This window comes from Cnephaeus nilssonii (genome assembly GCF_951640355.1).
Source record: "Cnephaeus nilssonii genome assembly, chromosome: 12".
NCBI classification, from domain to species: domain Eukaryota; kingdom Metazoa; phylum Chordata; class Mammalia; order Chiroptera; family Vespertilionidae; genus Cnephaeus; species Cnephaeus nilssonii.
In genome coordinates this window covers 37,097,778-37,118,074 of record NC_137083.1, presented here as the reverse complement: position 1 = coordinate 37,118,074, position 20,297 = coordinate 37,097,778, and the positions used below count along the sequence as shown (strand labels likewise).

The 20,297-nt window shown below is 36.6% G+C and overlaps 1 protein-coding gene across 2 annotated transcripts in view; it reads right to left on the bottom strand.

Moving 5' to 3' along the window:
* MAGI2 (membrane associated guanylate kinase, WW and PDZ domain containing 2) overlaps window positions 1–20,297 on the bottom strand; it is a gene marked incomplete at both ends in the record, with an annotated part of 1,165,889 nt that overhangs the window by 831,221 nt on the left and 314,371 nt on the right. For both annotated transcript variants that reach the window (XM_079785522.1, XM_079785523.1), the window contains one exon: window positions 1,998–2,114. In XM_079785522.1, the coding sequence (XP_079641648.1) occupies window positions 1,998–2,114 (117 nt within the window). The remainder of the gene's footprint in view (window positions 1–1,997; window positions 2,115–20,297) is intronic.

The window sequence follows — 20,297 nt, the reverse complement described above, 5'->3', positions numbered from 1 at the left end:
AATACACTTTTAAGTTTCTAAATTATGACAGGATTTTTCACACTCCTGACACATTTTCGCTGCACAGTCTCTAGAAGTGTTGGAACATTTCATTAAAAGATATACTGAGTAAAGATAGTGGACTGCTTAGGTCCAATCGGTAAAAAAGTGATTGTAGATAATATAAATCAGAATCATCTCTATCTTAGATTTTTATTTTTTACTTTTATGCCAAGTTAAGATCATTGTTAGTAAACGCTGTATTAGAATTGTCTATTAGGAGTGGCAGCTACAAATTAAAAGAATAATTGTATGAGTATAATATTCAGATTCATTGAGTTTCTAATCATCTCCTTTTATAGGAGCTATTCACCGATTTCTAATTGAATTTATGACCTTGTACTAAAATCACATCATGAAACTCTATGTTTACTCATATAAGCCTAGTTATTTTACCCTGATATTTATTTTTCCTTCAGAGTATTTCTTTGGTATCTAAAGAGAGATGACTTATTTAAGAAGCTAATTAACTAATGTGAAATTTACTTCTATTATCTTCATATTTAATTAAGACCTATTTATGTCATCGCCTTAGCAATGACTACAAGAATTCCTGAATGTCAGCCTCTTATCTATTTCTCTCAGCTTTTAAACATAATAAAGTGCCCGGATTCTTTATTTGGTATTTCATATCTCCTTTCTTTCATGTCACAAAAGATAAATTTACACGGCTGCACTGACAACATCACAGCTTTGAAAATGAGTCCACCGTTACCTTATAAATAGTTCAGTCACTTACATTAATCCATCTTCCTCTGCCCATCACTCTAATGCCAAACTTACAAATTTAAGAGTGCACTTTTCTCAACTTCTAGTTTTAAAGTAAGAGGCCAAAGGTCTATTCACTTAACTAACACACAGTGACAAAATGTCAATCAACAAGCATTCTCAATTAGGACTATTTGTAGTGGTGCCCTGGCGTATCTATTTTAATGAACAGTCAATGCTAACAATGGCAAGAGTCCATCTTCCTAAAATGTGTGTAGGTGAAAAGGGTTGGGTGCTGAATTATTCATTTCACTCTCTGTTATCAGCATTTCAGTATGATCATCCATGATCTATACCTTTTACATGATCTGGGACTTCTATCCCAGAAAAAAAAATAGATTTAATTTGTTTTATTTATCTTAGCCAAGTTTTTATTTTTTAAATATATGCCTTTCAGAGCCCATAGCTTTGAGTTTGTTTAGAGCAGAACTGAAACAAAAGGAATATACACAACACCCACCAATCTGAATTTCTGGAGATACTGAAAAGTCTCTGGAAATTCTGGACTCTACCGTGAGGAAGTAGATTTTGATATCTATCTATCTAGGACCTACCTTGAAAAATTCTTGAATTGTCACAAAGCTATAGAAAATTATCAAATGAGCTGAAACAGGTACTAAGAAGTTGATTTGTAAGTTTCATCATTTTACCAACTCCTCTCTTTTGAAGTGCACCTGTTCATAATCAGGGATTATTGTGGATTTCTATAGGTTTCAACACTCAACATCATCACTTTCTAAGAGTTACAGGACATTAACTTCACTTTCCAATGTACAATTTCCTTTTCATTTATGAGATTCCCCTGTTATAAACCAGAGATGAGGCTGGGAGTTACTGTGCAGAGTCTATTCACAAAATAGCGATATCAATTAATAAATTCCATTTACATTTCTTGGTGTGGAGTTCTACCCCAATCATGAGTCATTCTGAATCACCAACATCCTGGACTAGAATTCATATTTCTCAATATTAACTGGAGAAGTAAGTTAGGTTTTATAGCTTAAAAATCAAAAGTCTCTTCTGGCTACAACTTCATCATGAAACACACAATTGCAATGATAAGCTTTTGCATTTAAAACTTCCATATCTCAAATAAGTTTTCTGTCCCAAATGCCCACCATAAAAATCAGTGTGATTTAACTTTTCTTTGAAACAATGGGTATAAAAATAAAATCGCCCGTTACACTCACATGGCACTGTGCGGAGGTAGAGGTTGTCACGGATGATTTGCTGAAGTTCGTGGTCCACAGAACCCTTCTGAAATCGTAAGTTGAGGTAGTGACGAAGATCCTTATCAACAATTCCTCCTAGAATAATAGAGTTTCTTAATAAAGGATGTTGAAAAATATTTTAAATTGTAATCTGATTCTGTTATAAATACTAGTATACACATGAACCTATTTAAAAGATGCATCATTTCACATTGCTCTTTTGACCTTCTAAGACATTTACTGCTGTAATAATAGAAATATAACATTTACTGAGATTATAATTGTCTACCAGGTGTGTGCTTGGTGTGTTACATGCATTCTTTAATTTATTTTTCATGTAGAATGAAGGCAGAATGTATGTAATACACCTGAGCTAATACTGAAATGCCATAGTATATCTTATTGAATAGCCAACAAGATTTTTTTTTCCTATTTCACATTTTTCTTTTCTTCTAGCCTCTGGTAAGCATTACACTACTTTTCTGTCTCTATGAATTTGACTGAAGATATCTCATGTGAGTAGAATCACATAATATTTCTCTTTTGTGACTGGCTTATTTCACTTAATATATCTTCAAAGTTTGACAAGATTTTTATTTAAAGTTACTATGGCTTAAGATAAGTATGATAATATAAAAAGTTAAAAAACTACACAAATATTAATGTTTTATTCCCTTTATAAAATCAAATTGATTTATCTGTCCTATAAAATGTGCAGATGTTTATAACTAGAAATCAAGATTTTATTATAAGTATTATGTTATTATTATAGAAATGATTTTGAGTCTATTTGCTATTATAACCTAATATTTGCTATTATAATCTAATGAAAAATAAGTTGACTATAGGTAAGCAAGCTAATACTGTGGGTTTACCCAAGATGAATTTTTTTAATCCTCACCCAAGGATACGTTTATTGATTTTAGAGAGAGAAGAAGGGAGAGAGAAACATCGATTTGAGAGAGAAACATCAATCAGTTGCCTTCCATATGTGACCTATCTTGGGATGGAACCCATAATCTAGGTATGTGCCCTGACCAGGAATTGAACCCACAACATTTGTGTAAGGGACAACTCTCCAACCAACTAAGCCACCTGGGTGAGGCCAAGATTAATTTAAAGATAAATATTTAAAGATAACTGTATGAAATTATGAAGAATTATCTAAGGCTCTTTTTATTCTTATACTTGAAAGTGAATTCTAAATCAAAATATCTATAAAAATATAAGTAAGACTTATTAAAACCTTTAATTTTCAAACATATTTGGGTAGTTGAGTCAAGACAAAGAATTAATGATGGAAGAAACAGAAAATCTGTAATAGTCACAAAAATCATATTCTCTTCAAATCCTTTTGAATATCGAAATTACAGTTCATCAATCTATTTGCACCACTATGACCACATAAAGGTAACATTAAATGGGTGTGCATATATGGATACAAACACTTTTTACTCAAACAGTAGTTAATATATTTGCAAATGGCAACATTTCTGGAGTTTCCAAATCCATTGTTTTAGTTGCCTCTTAATCTGCTGGTATAGCCTCAGTAAGATGCCATAAGAAATACAATTTTTAACTAAATTCACTATCAAAATCCTTACTCTCCAAACAGTGTTTCTCATATATTTCAGCAAATAGTCTTAATTTATTTTTTCCACCCAAAATAACATAATAGTGAAAAACAAGTTACACCAAAGGAAAACATATTGCTTATGGGTGCCTATAGATATTACATCCAGAATGCTTGCACATACAATTTTCCAAATTCAGTCAAGCAGCAGAGCAGTCAGAAATGGAAGTCACTCAAAACTACCATCACTCATATCAACAATTACCTAGCATTTACATCTTCAAATGCCCTGAAATAGTTGATAATTAGAAATCCTGAAATTCTGTTTTTCTCCCTTGTTCTTTTCTGGTCAGTCGAACTTGCTTATCCTTGCTAGTTCATTATAGCTACGGAGCAAGTATCATGCCTGACTGTTCTCTGCCAAGTTCTAAATCTACAGGTCCTTCAGCAACTGCACTCTATCTTTCTTACTGTCTAATATGTGGGACATGCCAAGTGATGAGGTGCTTTCTGGCAGCCAAAGAATAGGCTAACGATAGAACAACAGATGTAGTCTGTCCACTAAGGCAAAGAATCATTCACCTAAAGGGACTCTCAATTCCAATAATTACAGGCTGTTGTTGTTCCTTGTGATTAAGCCCCTGTCCTAATGTATATAACATGGATAAGCTCACACATGTAGTTCAGGATTATTGTTCCTGACAATATGTATATTATCAGTTTAAAAACATTTCGCTACTACAAATATACCACATCAGCCCTCTCAAGATTTATCAACGTAGAGAAAAAAAAAACAACAACAACTGAAGACTATCTATTCATTCAGTGACTTTAATATATCTTTGATCTTTTAATCTATTGATTTGACCATGTCAATATCTTTATTCCCCTATGAAAGAACCTGTTGCAGCTTATGAAACTGATATAAATTTTTTCATCAATTAAAATGAATTGTCACAAATTACTGAATTTGTTTTGGAAGGACTCTTCCTGCCTCATATTTCATAAATACTCTGTTGTCAATCACAATTTATCACAGCATCTTTCAAGTAAGTCCATTTTATTTACCCACTATCTTTATTATTGCACATTCTGCTAGTTGCCTACCAAATATTCTTTCCTCTACTCTTTTTTATTGAGAACCATGATTTAATTTCAAGCCCAAACATACTTAGCCCCAGGACATGGATCATGGTGGTCTGAAACAATTATTCAATCTAGCTCCCCACTTTCCTAGCTGTCCTTACAGTGTCTGATAGCTATGTTCTGGCCATTGAGACCTAACACAGAAAGAGGGGATTTTTTTATTCATTGAACTAGATTTGATATCTGAGATATATTAGCCATATTCTGACCATGAAGTGACTTGCACAGGAAAAATCCAACATACTCAGGATATTGGAGGTAAAGTTAGAAACAGCCTGGGTCCTTGATGGTTTCAGTGAGCAGCTAAAATAATATCAGCAAATATTTACCTTAATAAATCTTGTTATATGAAGAAAAAGTGTATACTCATTTTCTAAAACTATTATGAGTTTCTGTCATTTGCATCTGTACATGATCCCAATAAATATATGTGTCTATAAAAATGTTTTACATATGTATATACAATATGTATACACACATTTAAAAGAATGTTTTTTCTTAATTGTGAATTTTATTTAGAGAAAAATTAAGTAACAGATAGTGGACAATGAGTGAGCTAAAAATAGAGTCTGAGTCTCAAGAATACCTGATTTCAAGTATATAAGTTATATTTTAAAATAAGCTAAAACAGAAGATTCTACATAGTATTCAATAAATGCTATCTATTATTAAAATAAATAAGTTGCTACCTTATTTACCATAGTTGTAATTTTTAATTTTATTGTAATTGTTTGTCGGTAAAGTTTTTGTCATTTGTTATTGCTATCTAAATCTGGTAGCTGATAGGATGTCCACATGAATCCTTCCATCAAGCATAGCACCATCAAGTCCAGTGTCCCTTAGCTGTGTACTCATCTCTTCAACAAAATTCAGTGGTTTTTTACTTACTATTATTTTTAATAGTTATTGAATTATTTCACTTAACAGTGAAAAACTTAATTATCTTTATTTTACAAAGTAAGACAATAGATTAAAAGATATAACACCTTCTAAAATCACTCATTTGTCAATAAGAGATCTGGGAAGGATTTGAACCCTATGAGTCTGCTTCTGAAGAACATCACCCATTTGAGACGAACTTCAGAGCCTAAAGCAGTCTTCCTTTCTCAGATGACCACAAACAAGCTTTCAACCTGACATCAAAGTATAACTTTAAAAGAACCCTTAGGAGAGAAGTTAAATCAAATTCTTCATATTACAAACGAGGAAACTGAAACTCGCTCAAATTATTTGGCACTGGGTTCAAAGCAAAGATGGGGGGATTGTGAAAAGCATGAGGGAATCAACTCCGATGAATTATTTGGGGAGAAAATCTACATATTACCACTTGAAAATGGTTTTCTTAAATATCTGCACTTTCAATAGTTTTCTTAAAATATCTGCAGTAGAATTGCTTTGTCCCTTCCGGTACCTGAATGCTCAGATTGAGGAAGCAGAGACAAATGCTGTTTGGATCATATGAACAGAATCTCCTTGGTATATTCCTTAAGAAAAATTGCTAGTCTTAACCTTGTAGCTAAAATGAGACAATCCCTAAGGTTGAGGGAGAAATACATCAGGGGCTATAATGTTTGTGCCAAGGATCTGATTGTTAGTAGCTGGCAAGAGAAACCCCATACCTCACTCATGAGCATGAACATTGGCTCAACCTTCCCCTCCCAACAGCTTCTGGAATGACATGCACCTTATAAACTTAATGTAAAGTGGGGAGAATAGTTTACTGATTGGGATGGTGGAGGGTGTGTAGAAAGGGAAAGGTGGAGATGATCAGCAAGCCAAAGTCTGGCTCATTCTGATGTCACTTATTTAGCCAAATTAGGCTACTCTAACATTCTATTGACCTTATTTATTTTTTCTTCTCTTTACCTCAGTTTTTCTCTATTCATACTCAACAAGCTGCTGAAGCAAGCATTTGAATTTTTGGTTGTTTGTGCTTTACCTTTTGTACCCATTTCTCTGCTTAATCCCATACTATCTTCTTTTGATAACATCACTTTGATTTCCTTTTTTGAGTGGCTATATCTTGCTCATCCTATCTAATAAAAGAGTAATATGCAAATTGACCATCACTCCAACACACAAGATGGCTGCCCCCATGTGGTCAAAGATCCTGCCCCAATGTGGACACAAGATGGCTACCACAAGATGGCCAGCAGGGGAGGGCAGTTGGGAGGGACCAGGCCTGCAAGGGAGGGCAGTTGGGGGTGATCAAGCCTGCAGGGGAGGGCAGTTAGGGGTGACCAGGCCAGCAGAGGAGGGAAGTTGGGGGCAAACAGGCTGGCAGGGGAGCAGTTAGACATCAATTAGGCTGGCAGGGGAGTGGTTAGGGGGTGATCAGGCTGGCAGGCAGAAGCGGTTAGGGGCAATCAGGAAGGCAGGCAGGCAAGCAGTTGGGAGCCAGCAGCCCTGGATTGTGAGAGGGATGTCCGACTGCCCTAAATGGGACATCCCTAAATGGGCAGTCGGACATCCCTTGAGGGGTTCCAGATTGGAGAGGGTGAAGGCTGGGCTGAGGGACACCCCCCCACCCCGTGCATGAATTTCGTGCACTGGGCCTCTAGTTCTGTATAAATATGGTCAGATATTTAGCCAATCTTCCCTGCCCTCATTTTGCCAATAAAAATAAAAATATTAAGCTAGGTGGCTTAAACAACAAATATTTATTTCTCACAGTCCTGGTTTGCAGATGGCTATCTTCTCCTTGTGTCCTCACATGTTTGGAAGAGAACTCATCTCTCTAGTGTTTCTGCATATAAGGGTACATATCCCATTCATGAGAGCTCCACTCTTATGAGCTAACTACTTTCCAAAGCCCCCGCCTCCTAGGATTTAAACATATAGCTTTTGAAGGGGCAATAAGCAGTTTACAAGAGTAGGTACAGACACAATAAGGTCTCCATTAGATATAAATTCCGTAGTTCCATATAAAGTACGTACCAAATATGTTTTATAATTTGGAAAATTATTTTTTGTAATTAGACAACCAAATTACTTTATTAGTTAACTAGAGGCCCAGTGCACAGATTTGGGCACTGGTGGGAGTCCCTCGGCCTGGCCTGCGTCCTCTTGCAATCTGGGACCCCTCAGAGGATGTCAGAGAGCTAGTTTAGGCCTGATCCCCACAGGTCAGGCCGAGGGAACCCCCTGGTGCACAAATCCGTTCACTGTGCTTGTTTCAACCTGATCCCTGCAGTCCAGGCCAAGGGGCCCCACTGGTGCACAAATCCCTGCACTGGGCCTCTAGTATGCATATAAGATCTTTGGTTAATCTCTTCCCACCTTCCCCCCAGCACCAACTTAACCCACGGCAGATTTTGCGAGGAATCTAGCTCCCTCCTCTCTGGGTCTGGGATGCAGGTGACGCAGATTTGGGGTCAACAGTGCCCCAGCAGCAACCTAATTCATGGCCAATTCCACAGGGAATTAGGCTCCCTCCTCTACTGGTCAGAGCATCTGCCCCCTGGTGGTCATTGCGTGTCATAGCTACTGGGCAAATGGTCAAACAGTTGGTGGTCGCTTAGGCTTTTATATATATCCTATATAATAAAAGGGTAATATGCAAATTGACCCTAACGGCAGAACGACCAGGAACCATCAGTCTCTATGATGCGCACTGACCACCAGGGGACAGATACTCAACACAGGAGCTGCCACCTGGTGGTCAGTGCACTTCCACAGGGGGAGCATTGCTCAGCCAGAAGCTGGCTCATGGCTGGCCAACACAGCGACGATGGCGGGAGCCTCTCCTGCCTCCGCGGCAGCGCTTGGGATGTCCAACTAATGGCTTAAGCCCGCTCCCTGCAGGCCTAAGCCATTAGTTGGACAGCCCCTGAGGGTTCCCGGGCTGCCAGAGGGATGTCTGACTGCCAGCTTAGTCCTGATCCCCCAGGGAGCGGGCCTAAGCCCTCAGTTGGAAATATCCCGAGGGGTCCTGGAGTTTTCGTGCACTGGGCCTCTAGTAGATTATAATCATAGACCACAAGTTAGTTATAACCCATAAGAAATAAAGCCATGGATCATCTCCCTTTGATATATTTTTATTTTCTGAATTATCCAGGGAGCTAAGATTATCAACAGAAAATTGACTTCATGCATTGTCTTTGCCAAATAAGTAGTACAATTACCAGTAAAAATGGTCTGTAAGGAGTTGGAAGAAGAGAAAGATCTATCCATATGTCTTACGATATTGCCATAAGTAACTGCACATTTATTTTATGTTGGTTTATGGGATGGTGTGGAAGTGGAAGAATAGACAGTAGGAAAGTACTATGAGGATATGTTGCTATGTTCCTTTTTCAAAAATAGTTTCTGCTTGGCTTATCTCAAAAATGGATAAATAAATCACAGAAAAGTTGATTGATTCTGTTATAATCCACATCACAAAATAGGTGACAGACATATCTAATCCAGTCTGCTGGAACTATCTCCATCCCCCTTTTAGGTGGAAAATAGTGTCTTTGGTTTCTGATGATCTATAGGCCCATCTCATTTTCAGGAAGCTAGAATACTGCACCAAATCACTGGATGCATTTGATCTATAATAGTTGTTTTATAAATTATAAGTCAGTAAAATTGTGCTTCTTTCAATAATTTTAGTAATAATAATTTTAAATAGGAGCACTCATATAAGAGCCAAGGTAACTCATTGCACATGCCTTGCTTGGTTAATTGCTTTTCCATAGTGGGAAATATTTAGGTATATGAAATTTCTACTCATAATATTAGCGAGTATAGTCAATCCTTTTATCATGTCTTAATATCTTTGCATGTTGTTTTTCTTCAAAAAATTAAGTAGTATTACATATTTTATATAAGAAATGCAATAATACAAGATACAACAAATAATTGTAAATCATTAGGAGATTTAAAACTAGAGAGAATAATTGTTATTTCAGAGAAAATGACAGGTTCTAAATATTCAAAACCCTTCTTTTACAAGGAAAAATGCCTGCTCCTAGACCTGGTTTATAATATTCTCTAGTTCACACTGAAAATGACTTTTTATAATTTTCTTCCCTCTACTATTGCACAGATATTATTACTTAGTTTAGTTGTTAGCTTTGGTCTCAAAGTAAAAGTTAGAGTTATTCTTATAGTTAGGATTATAGGCTCTCATGGAGAAAGGAAAATGGGTACTTGCTATATGTCTGGTATTGTGCTAGGTGTTGTACAGCATTCCCCAAAATTTAAAAATCAAGACATGTACTGATGGGACATAGTTGAAAACAAACTCAACTACAATTTCTATGTTTCAAGATGGCTAATTTATCCTTGGAACAGGGTATTTTCTGTTAATTTCTTTGACTCACCTAACTTCTAAACATTAGGTGATCTTTATAAAAAGCAATATGCCACAACAAATTCAGCACCACAAAAGAAAAAGATATATGGCCAAAAAGGAATCAGATATCTGGCCAAATTCAATCCTTTTTCTTAAAAGCCTGATATTTTTACTATTATAAGTTCAAAAAAGAAAAAAAAATACATCCAAATAAGGTATTAGGTCGTTATAAATGATTTAAAATCATTGAAGGCTAATAAATCTTAAAACTCTAATATTTCTGCATAAAATTACTGAGGTCAAAGGAAGAAACTATTATCCAAAACATCTACATAATTCAGCAGGCAAAACTTTTCACTATGGAAATTGGCTCACTGCCTTTCAAAATGTATTCCAAAGTTTAAGCATAATTTTTAAATATTGCAGCGATAAAAATATCACAATTGTTATTTTTGCAGTCAAATTTAGGAATTTACCTGCATTAATTTAAAAAAGAATATAAAATCAACTGCTCATACTATGTATGCCTGAAACATTCATTTATAAAATTAAAAGTGAGCATATAAATGATATTTAAACAATGAATATTCCAGCTTATTTTAACTTTATTAACAAGCTACTATGCCCAAGTCATACAAAACTATATTATCATATTTTTAAAGAAGTGATGCTTATTAAGAGTAAAATTGATGGGGATTAATTAGCAGGGTTAGATTTGTGAATGGTTGCATTATTTTATGTTTTGAGAACTATAAAACAAGGTCAGACCTCTCATTTTAGGTTTTGCTAACCTGCTTAGACTTAAAACTACTTAATGACCTGGTACAATAGATGGTCCACTTCAATTGGCTTCATTCTGAAAAGTATCATGACATAGAACATGTTGCCCAAATCGACTCAACTGCCTCCCAGCCCCAAACACCCCCACCCCCCCCAAAAAAAAACCAAAAAAAACAAAAACCACAGCTTTATTTATGAGCCCATTTTACAATGACAATACAAACAACATCCTTTAAATTTGAGGTTCAAAAAAAGAGACTAGTATATCTTCTATAGGCTGTGTCATGATTTATCAGTAGCAATGAAGTCATGACAATACTTAACAGCTGTTACAGGCTGATTTCAAATAATAAGGAATGTATTCTGAAAAGGATTTTTTTCCCCTAGAAATAATATGGCATATTATAATTTTGTCTTTGGTCCACCTATAAGTTTTTAAAAATTAAGTAGGCACCTGGAAAACATTATTCATAGTATGTTGAAAATACATGTTACACATTGCCACGTATAACAATACTTCCTAGGTGGTGGGAGCAAACAAACCCAACTACATTTGAGGAGTGAGGGCTGAAGTTCCAAATTAAGCTGACAGGTTCTAAATGTTCAAAACCCTTCTTTTACAAGGAACAATGCTAGATCCTAGACCTGGTGGGGATTCTTGCTGATATTGGCAAAGATTCCTCAGGGCAAGGGTGGGTTAGGAATGGGTGGAGGAGGAGCAGCCTGTTGGGAGGAAAAATTCTCTATGCTCTTGTTTAAAGAGCTATGGGACAATGAACATCCTGCTAATCTTTCTCCTTACAGCTGTACTCAGCCCAAACTCTCTTTTTCTTTAGAGGTGCTTAGCCCTTAGTTAATTCTGAAGTCTCAACTGCTTCAGTTTATATTGCCATTATCCGTTTGGTCTGATTTCACTATAAAATGGGCTGTAATCTCTTTTCCTAGTTCTTTTTTAGAGGCAAACACAAAATCATTTTGAGATTTCCTTGGTATTATTACAAATACTTAGTTACTTATGAAATTACTTGAAAAATCTGAAATGCCTTTCCCCACAAAAATATGTAAGCTGCCAGCTCTTTTATCCACACCACTAGAGGCCCGGTGCATGAAATTCGTGCATGGGGGGCAGGTGTGTGTGTCCCTCAGCCCAGCCGGCACCCTCTCCAATCTGGGACCCCTTGAGGGATGTCTGACTGCCTGTTTAGGCCCCATCCCCTGGGATCGGGCCTAAACAGGCAGTCGGACATCCCTCTCACAATCCAGGACTGCTGGCTCCCAACTGCTCTCCTGCCTGCTTGCCTAATTGCCCCTAACCGCTTCTGCCTGCCAGCCTGATCACCCCCTAACCACTCCCCTGCCAGCCTGATTGATGCCTAACTGCTCCCCTGCCGGCCTGATTGTCCCTAACTGCCCTCCCTTGCCAGCTTTGTCACCCCTAACTGTCTTCCCTTGCAGGCCTGGTTCTCCCTAACTGCCCTCCCCTGCGGGCCTGGTCCCCCCCAACTGCCCTCTCCTGCAGGCCTGGTCCCCCCAACTGCCCTCCCTTGCTGGCCTGATAGACCACAACTGCCCTCCCCTGCAGGCCATCTTGTGTCCATATGGGGCAGCCATCTTTAACCACATGGGGTGGCCATCTTGTGTTGGAGTGATGGTCAATTTGCATGTTACTCTTTTATTAGATAGGATACCTGCCCAATGCATAAAGACATATAGTATATACCCTGTAGGAAAACAAGGGCAGTGGAAAATTGAAGTTTAAAAACCCTAGAACAGGCGTCCTCAAACTACGGCCCACGGGCCACATGCGGGTGTTTTTGCCGTTTTGTTTTTTTACTTCAAAATAAGATATGTGCAGTGTGCATAGGAATTTGTTCATAGTTTTTTTAAAACTATAGTCCGGCCCTCCAACGGTCTGAGGGACAGTGAACTGGCCCCCTGTTTAAAAAGTTTGAGGACCCCTGCCCTAGACGGTATCTTCAGATAACAGAAGAAATCTAGTTCATATAACTCAGATACAAGAGGTGAGGAATAGGATGCGTGTTTCTGTTTATGCACACGTGAGTGCATGTGTTAGGTAACCAGAAGAGGGCAGACAATGAAAAGTAAGAAAATAGGTGTTAGAAGTGATGAGAATGATGGCGGAGGAAGGACACAGGAAGATTTCCTCATCATTCCTGTTCACCTAGGTCTTATTGCTCTCACCACTGAAACACAAGGCCCTGAGCTGACTCAAGACAGAAATAAGAAACAAAACCTGGCTTTGAGAAGCTGAACCCACAGGATGTCTGAGATTACAGTGGAAAGGGAAGTGTGAGGAAAAACACACTCAAATACTGGAGCTGGAAAAGAAAGCTGTGCCTGTTATCAAGTGGCCAAGAGTGTTGTGCCCCAAAGTGGCTGGAAGGGAAGGGAAGGGAAGGGAAGGGAAGGGAAGGGAAGGGAAGGGAAGGGTATGGGTCAAACAGGTAGTCAAGGACTGTGAAAGTGAATTGTATAAGAATGGACTTTTACTAAATTAGAAAATTATTTCCTCTGAGTTTTACTTGCCATTTATACACTTGCCAAACATAATGCTATAAATTAGTAAATTCAAGTATCCATACCTGTAGGCTATCAATTAAAATTTTCTGAAAATCCACTTTAGAAATAAAGGGAAGACTTAGCCAGTAATAAGAAAGAAAAAGATACAATTAACCAAAGGCATTCTCAATTGTCTTCTATCTCCTGATTACATATAAAATTGTACATGACTTTTGAACTGACAAAAGGGTATTTACAGGTTGCCATCTTTTAAAACCCTGGCTCATCCCTTAAATTGCTTATAAAGAAAATATCTCTTTGAAATAAACTTCCATTTTTACTGAATCATTACTATTTGTTCTTAGCAATAATTTTTTTTTATGAAAATGCTATGTGATTATTTACCGAGGAATATATTTTGAAATTAAAAAAAATAGTAGAGTTTACAACCTTGGAAATAAATTTTTACTGCTTTTAGGAAAAGGGTAACAGCAGAAAGGGGAATAAGAAAAACAAACCTGACAAGGGGAGAATAAATATATACATATATACACACATATATGCATATATGTTGCATAATTACACATTTGAGGATGGTGTTAAAAGTAGTTGTGTTGAAAGGAGATGAAGGTTAACTACTTCTTGTGGGTTAGCTCAATAAACAGAACATGTTTTTATGCTGTCCAAAGACTCACATTTATCACAAAACAATATCAGTACATTAAGAAAATCAGGGGGTTGTACTAACAAATGTTTTTTCTCTCATTTCTGACAAACTTTAATTTCCTGCCTAATAAAATTTATCATCTAAAGACATAACAGATTGGGTGTCAATAAGTATTAACTGAATTACATTCCTACTCAATTGATATATTGCCACTTAAAATCTGGCAATAGTAAGGAAATTGAAACAAAAATTCCCAAATTCTCCTTGTGAATAGAGTTCCTAAAAATTTACTATTTTAGGAGACTGCTTTTCAATTTCTATGACTTGGGTTATCCTATATAATAAAAGCCTAGGTGGCATCGTGTGACGTTGTCAAAATATGGCTGCCACAACAAGATGTTTGCTACAAGATGGCCACCCTCACATCATCACAAGATGACCTCCACAACATGGCTGGCAGACGAGGGCAGTTGGGGATGATGAGGCCAGCAGGGGAGGGCAGTTGGGGGTACTAGGCCTACAGGGGAGGGCAGCTGAGGGTGACCAGGCCTGCAGGGGATGGCAGTTAGGTGTCAATCAGGCAGACAGAAGTAGTTAGGGGCAATTAGGGAGGCAGGCAGGTGAGTGGTTAGGAGCCAGCAGTTCCAGATTGTGAGAAGGATGTCTGACTGCTGGTTTAGGCCCGATGTGGGATCTGGCCTAAACCGGCAGTCAGACATCCCCCAAGGGGGTCTCAGATTGGAGAGGGTACAGGCTGGGCTGAGGAACACCCCTCCCCCATACACAAATTTCATGCACCGGGCCTCTAGTTTATATATAATACTGAAGGACAATGTCTATGTAAGTATTGTGTCACAAGTCCATAATAAATTTGGAAAAGCCTGGAATACTGATATGGAACTTATCATTGATTACCTTCACAAGTAGTTCTCAGCAACAAATCACTACCACTTTTATAAGCAGCTATCAGCATGCTAATAGTTAGAGATAGCAATCATGTTCTTCATAAGCACATACAAATCATCAAGAAGCTGCAACATTTCTATCCCTCACTCTTAAATATTATGCTTAAAATTACCTTCCTTTTGCTATTTCACTTGGTCTATATCTCTACTCAAATATTGCTCCACACCCTGTCTAAACTTGCTCATCTCCCACAACCCCATACCCATCATTCACTATTCTCCTACCCCACTTGTTTACATAGCAGTTACCCCTACCTAAAAATTATATCACACATTTACTTGTTTAATTGCTTATTGTCTAAGTTGTTTCTTATAAGTTCCATTAGAGAGCACAGTCTGACATTTAGTAGTCATGCAATTAGTATTTGCTCATTGAAAAATAAAGTGGATACAAATATAAAGCATTTTTTGAGAAACTATAAACAAGTAATAGCACCACACAATAATAAGATCCCATTATTTCTCAAAATGCCTACTTTTTCTACCTTAATTGTTTAACAGGTTCCATGACTTATTTATATTAAAAGCTAGATGAAGATCCATGACCATGAAGGGCAATTAGCAAATTTTATAAATTATGCCAACTCTTTATATGTCAATCACAATGGACTAACTTGTTTACTAAATTTGGCTTCCTGATGTAAAATGCCTATTTACTTTATTCTATTAATAAAAAAAAAACAAAGCACATTTTTATAAAAAAAAAGTTTACTTGAAATTAAAGTATCTGATGATTTATGAGTACCAAATTCTATTTCCTGCTGTGTTATATAAAACTTGATTTAGTTCTATCATCCAAAATTTCATCTTTAGCAATCACCATATAGAAAAGAATCATTGAATGTAATATAAAAATAATTATTTGTTTCTTCAATATATTCACACAAGATATGAAGCTGTATAGAACATTAACTATAAGGCCAGCATGCCATCACTATATTTTAGGGACAGTTAGCATTAAAACATGTTAGTACCATCATTCTGGCCTTCAGCTGAAATTTATATTAAGTAAAAAAAAAAGCTTTTGACCTAGTGAATCATCATGAAGAAAAGTGGATGCCAAATACAATTATTTTCAGTATGTAATTTTTCATGCTTTGGAACAGTATTTACTAAACAAATACTTTCTATCAATCCTCTTGGTTTCAATCAACATAAGAGTACAGGGCAGATTAACCATTCTGAAAGTGGAACATCAAGTTTAGGTTCAAATTTATTTCTTAACCATTAATTTAGAAAATATCAAGTTTTAAAATATATATAAAAATACTGAAGTAGAAACAGTCCATCTGTAGCTTTTAGAGGGTCTATTATTAAAATGAAGCCTGCAGCAAAGGACATTAGTCAAAAGAAATAGTTTCTAAACAGAATATTTAACACTCAAAGTAGTAAGCCATATGGTCAAGAATGTGGGAATTTCATTGGTCATTTATTATTGGGTGTAGTCAGTTAAAAAAGTAACTTTTTAACTTTCTAAAATCTGGAATCACTATAACATTTGCATACTTCTAAAGAACTTTGGTTGTATAGATTATAGCTAGGTTGACTTACTAGTTTACTATTACAAATTATTTTCTAGTGATGAAAAGGAATAACTGTAATGGAAGACAGAAATTCTTTAAGTACACTATTCTTTAAAATATAATTTTATCAAGTATACTCGAAACCAGAATATTTCTGAACCACAACTCCAGATTTTAAAAATCTGGTTGAAGGATATTCTTAGATCTGTTCCATCTACACTTCTTTGCTTCTTCTCCAGTCTTTGCTTTTGTATTGAAAAAAATCTCTGGGACACAGAACTTTTTCATGTATTATCTACACTGAAAATGTTCAGAAAGTGATGGGTTATAGGCAAACATGCTTCAAAATATAATTTTTAAAAAATCCATGGAAGGTATATAGTCTTAACCCTTTGCACTCGCTTGCTTTTTTCTCCATCCCTTTATTCTACTCGGGATTTAATTTTTTAAATACCCCAGATTTTACAAAGCGCGGCAGTAGAATAAAAAACTGGAGTTTATTTTCATACAAACTTATTTATTTGGATTTTTTTATATTTCAAATTATTGATACATTCAATAACCGTCACACTCGACATCCGAGTGCAAAAGGTTAAGTTTCCTAAATATTGTATGCTATTTGATCACCTAAGTGAAGAAAGTATTTCTTTAAATTCAAATAATCATTTTGGTTTTGACTTGACTTTTTGTTTGTTGTGTTTTATAATATGTATTGTGATTTTCATTAAAGGTTTCCTATATAATAAAAGCCTAATATGCTAAGTGTCTGGTCGACCGGTCGGCTGTCCAACCAATCAAAGCATAATATGCTAATAATATGCTAAGTCCACTCAACCGTTTGCTATGACATGCACTGACCACCAGGGGGCAGATGCTCCAACCAGTAGGTTAGCTTGCTGCTGGGGTCCAGCTGATCGGGACTGAGCAAGATAGGCCGGACACGCCCTAGAGCCTTCCTGCAGTCCCTCCCCGGCTGGCCAACCTCCTGCATCCCTCCCCAGTCCCTATCCTGCACTGGTGGGGTCCCTTGGCCTGGCCTGTGCGCTCTCGCAATCCAGGACCCCTCGAGGGATGTTGGAGAGCCAGTTTCAGCCCAATCCCACAGGCCAGGCCGAGGGACCCCCACTGGTGCACAAATTCGTGCACCGGGCCTCTAGTTTGAGAATAAATGTGGTGTGTGTGTGTGTGTGTGAGAGAGAGAGAGAGAGAGAGAGAGAGAGAGAGAGAGAGAGAGAGAAATGTAAGTAAATTTTAATCTATACCTATATTTTAGGGACAGTTAGCACTAAAGTACCTTAATGAGGACTCAACACTCCAGAGGAGTTATATAAGAATTTCAAATATTGCTTTAAAATCTACATTGGAGTGTTGTTAATTAGCAAAAGAAATGGTTAATGAATTTTTATTGGCAAAATAAAGATTGTTTAAAATAATAGTTGGTTAGAAACATTGTAGTGGCCTCATTGTTAGTACATGAACAGAACATGATAATTTGGCCCAATAGACTTAAATACACTTAGACCTTCTAGAGCAGTTCAACATGTTTAACCCAGTGATGGTGGGTGAACTGCTTGACAATGTTCAGAAATTGAGAGTAAAAGACATTTATAATAATTATTCAGAATATTTTTTTGAGTTTTAAATCTAATAACAAATCAAATACATCAACAAAAAGCACCAAGGACTTGTATTTTTAAAATTTTTCTAGTAATTCAAAAGTATTTTACAAAAGAGGTATTGGTCTGTGAGAGATTAGTTAAATGATACTCTGAGACACAATATACTAGTTCCTTGCTAGTCTTATGTCCATGTGCCCACCTTGAATAGAGACTTGAATAGAGATTGTTGGTCTTGCATCACAATACTATCAAATCCTAAGGTATGAATCTTTTATGCATGAGGCTGTCACAGTGATTGAAGACAGAAATTTGTGCAACTGTTCTGTTTCTTTATTTTTTAAAAGTATTTTTTATTGATTTCAGAGAGGAAGGGAAAGGGAGAGAGAAATAGAAACATCAATAATAAGAATTGTTGATTAGCTGCCTCCTGCACACCTCCTACTAGGGATGGTGCCCACAACCTGGGCAGGCGCCCTGACTGGTAATCGACCCATGACCTCCTGGCTGGGCCTGTTTCTTTTATCCTTCCTGCCTGATACTAAATGTTGGTATGTTCGCTTAAATTTGACCTTTCAAATGTAACCCAATACTTTTCAAATTACATTTTCATATAATAACCCACATGGTATCCAGATTGTGTTTGAGCAGATAAGCAGTGTGTATTGTCTTCCATACAAACTCCAATATTTACCAAAGAATGTCCAAGTTGCTAAAATGCCTAATTGGCTAAGGTCATTTTGCCACTACTTTGCTTAGTTCACTCAGCTTTTCCTCTGGACTTCCTATTTTTAAAATCTATGTAATTTGTATTCCTTTTTTTTTTTCAAATACTCAGAGGTATAGATTAATTATTATGAAGGCCAATATAATAATGCACAACATTTGTGGAGGAGCAGAACTATAACAAGTTATAAAACATGCGCAGAGAATCTTCTCCAGGGAGTTATAACTCTATCCTTACTCCCAGCTGCTTCACTTGTTAAGTAGCCGGAGCATGACCAAAATGGAAGCCGGCAAATATGAACAACTGAATACTGACGATAAGCACATAACAGAAAACTGCTCACCTTTGTTTTGGTCACGGCTCTACCATAAACTTTGTAGTACTTTCAAATACAAAGGCTAATAATATGGCAATAACAACTGGCAGCTTTCCCAGACTTAACTATCCAATCTTGTATTAACTTTAAGAAAGATGGATTTCCTAATAAAAAATTAGGGCTCTCAGTAGCTGTGTAGGAGAGACTGGGAATTTGACTGATATCCTAAATGTAAACTTTAATGATTACCACTTAGATATTTAAAGTTCTGCAACTGCTATTTGGCTTATTACAAGGGAAATAATCACCTCTACAGTTGTTTCTCAACACATAATAAATTAAAAAGTATGCAATTCTTTTTATAAAGTATTTGTTTTGAAATACTTACTCTCCAAAAATATGGTATTTTTGAATCACTATATTGCTGGGGGAAAGGAAGGAAGGAAGGGAGGGAGGGAGGGAGGGAGGGAGGGAGGGAGGGAGGGAGGGAGGGAGGGAGAGGAGAGGGAAGGAGGGAGGGAGGGAGGGAGGGAGGGAGGAAGGAAGGGGAAGGAAGGAAAAGAAAAGAAAAGAAAAGAAAAGAAAAGAAAAGAAAAGAAAAGAAAAGAAAAGAAAAGAAAAGAAAAGAAAAGAAAAGAAAAGAAAAGAAAAGAAAAGAAAAGAAAAGAAAAGAAAAGAAAAAAGAAAAGAAAAGGAAAGAAAAGGAAGGGAGGGTGGGAAGGAGAGAGAGAAGAGAAAAGAATGGAAGGGAAGGGAAGGGAAGGGAAGGGAAGGGAAGGGAAGGGAAGGGAAGGGAAGGGAAGGGAAGGGAAGGGAAGGGAAGAGAGAGAAAGTGAGGCTGCTCTGATATTTAAGGTGAATTATTGTTGGTTGCTCTACCATAAACTGAGTTCTGTTTTATAAAGTGTTTATAATGACAAGCAATTAAAAAAATCTAATGTGTTAATATGATTCATACTATATAGTGTGGAGCTGGCCTTTAAGCTATTTGAAAAAAAAAAGTAGAGTTTTATCTACTGACATTAGTAACATAACTGCCTTATGTCACATAAACATTTTTAACATGACAACACTATAATGTTAGTAAATTAAAATATAATAAACCTCATGAATTCCCTTGTATGAAGTCTCATATAATTCTGTAAATTATATGAGAATAATACTT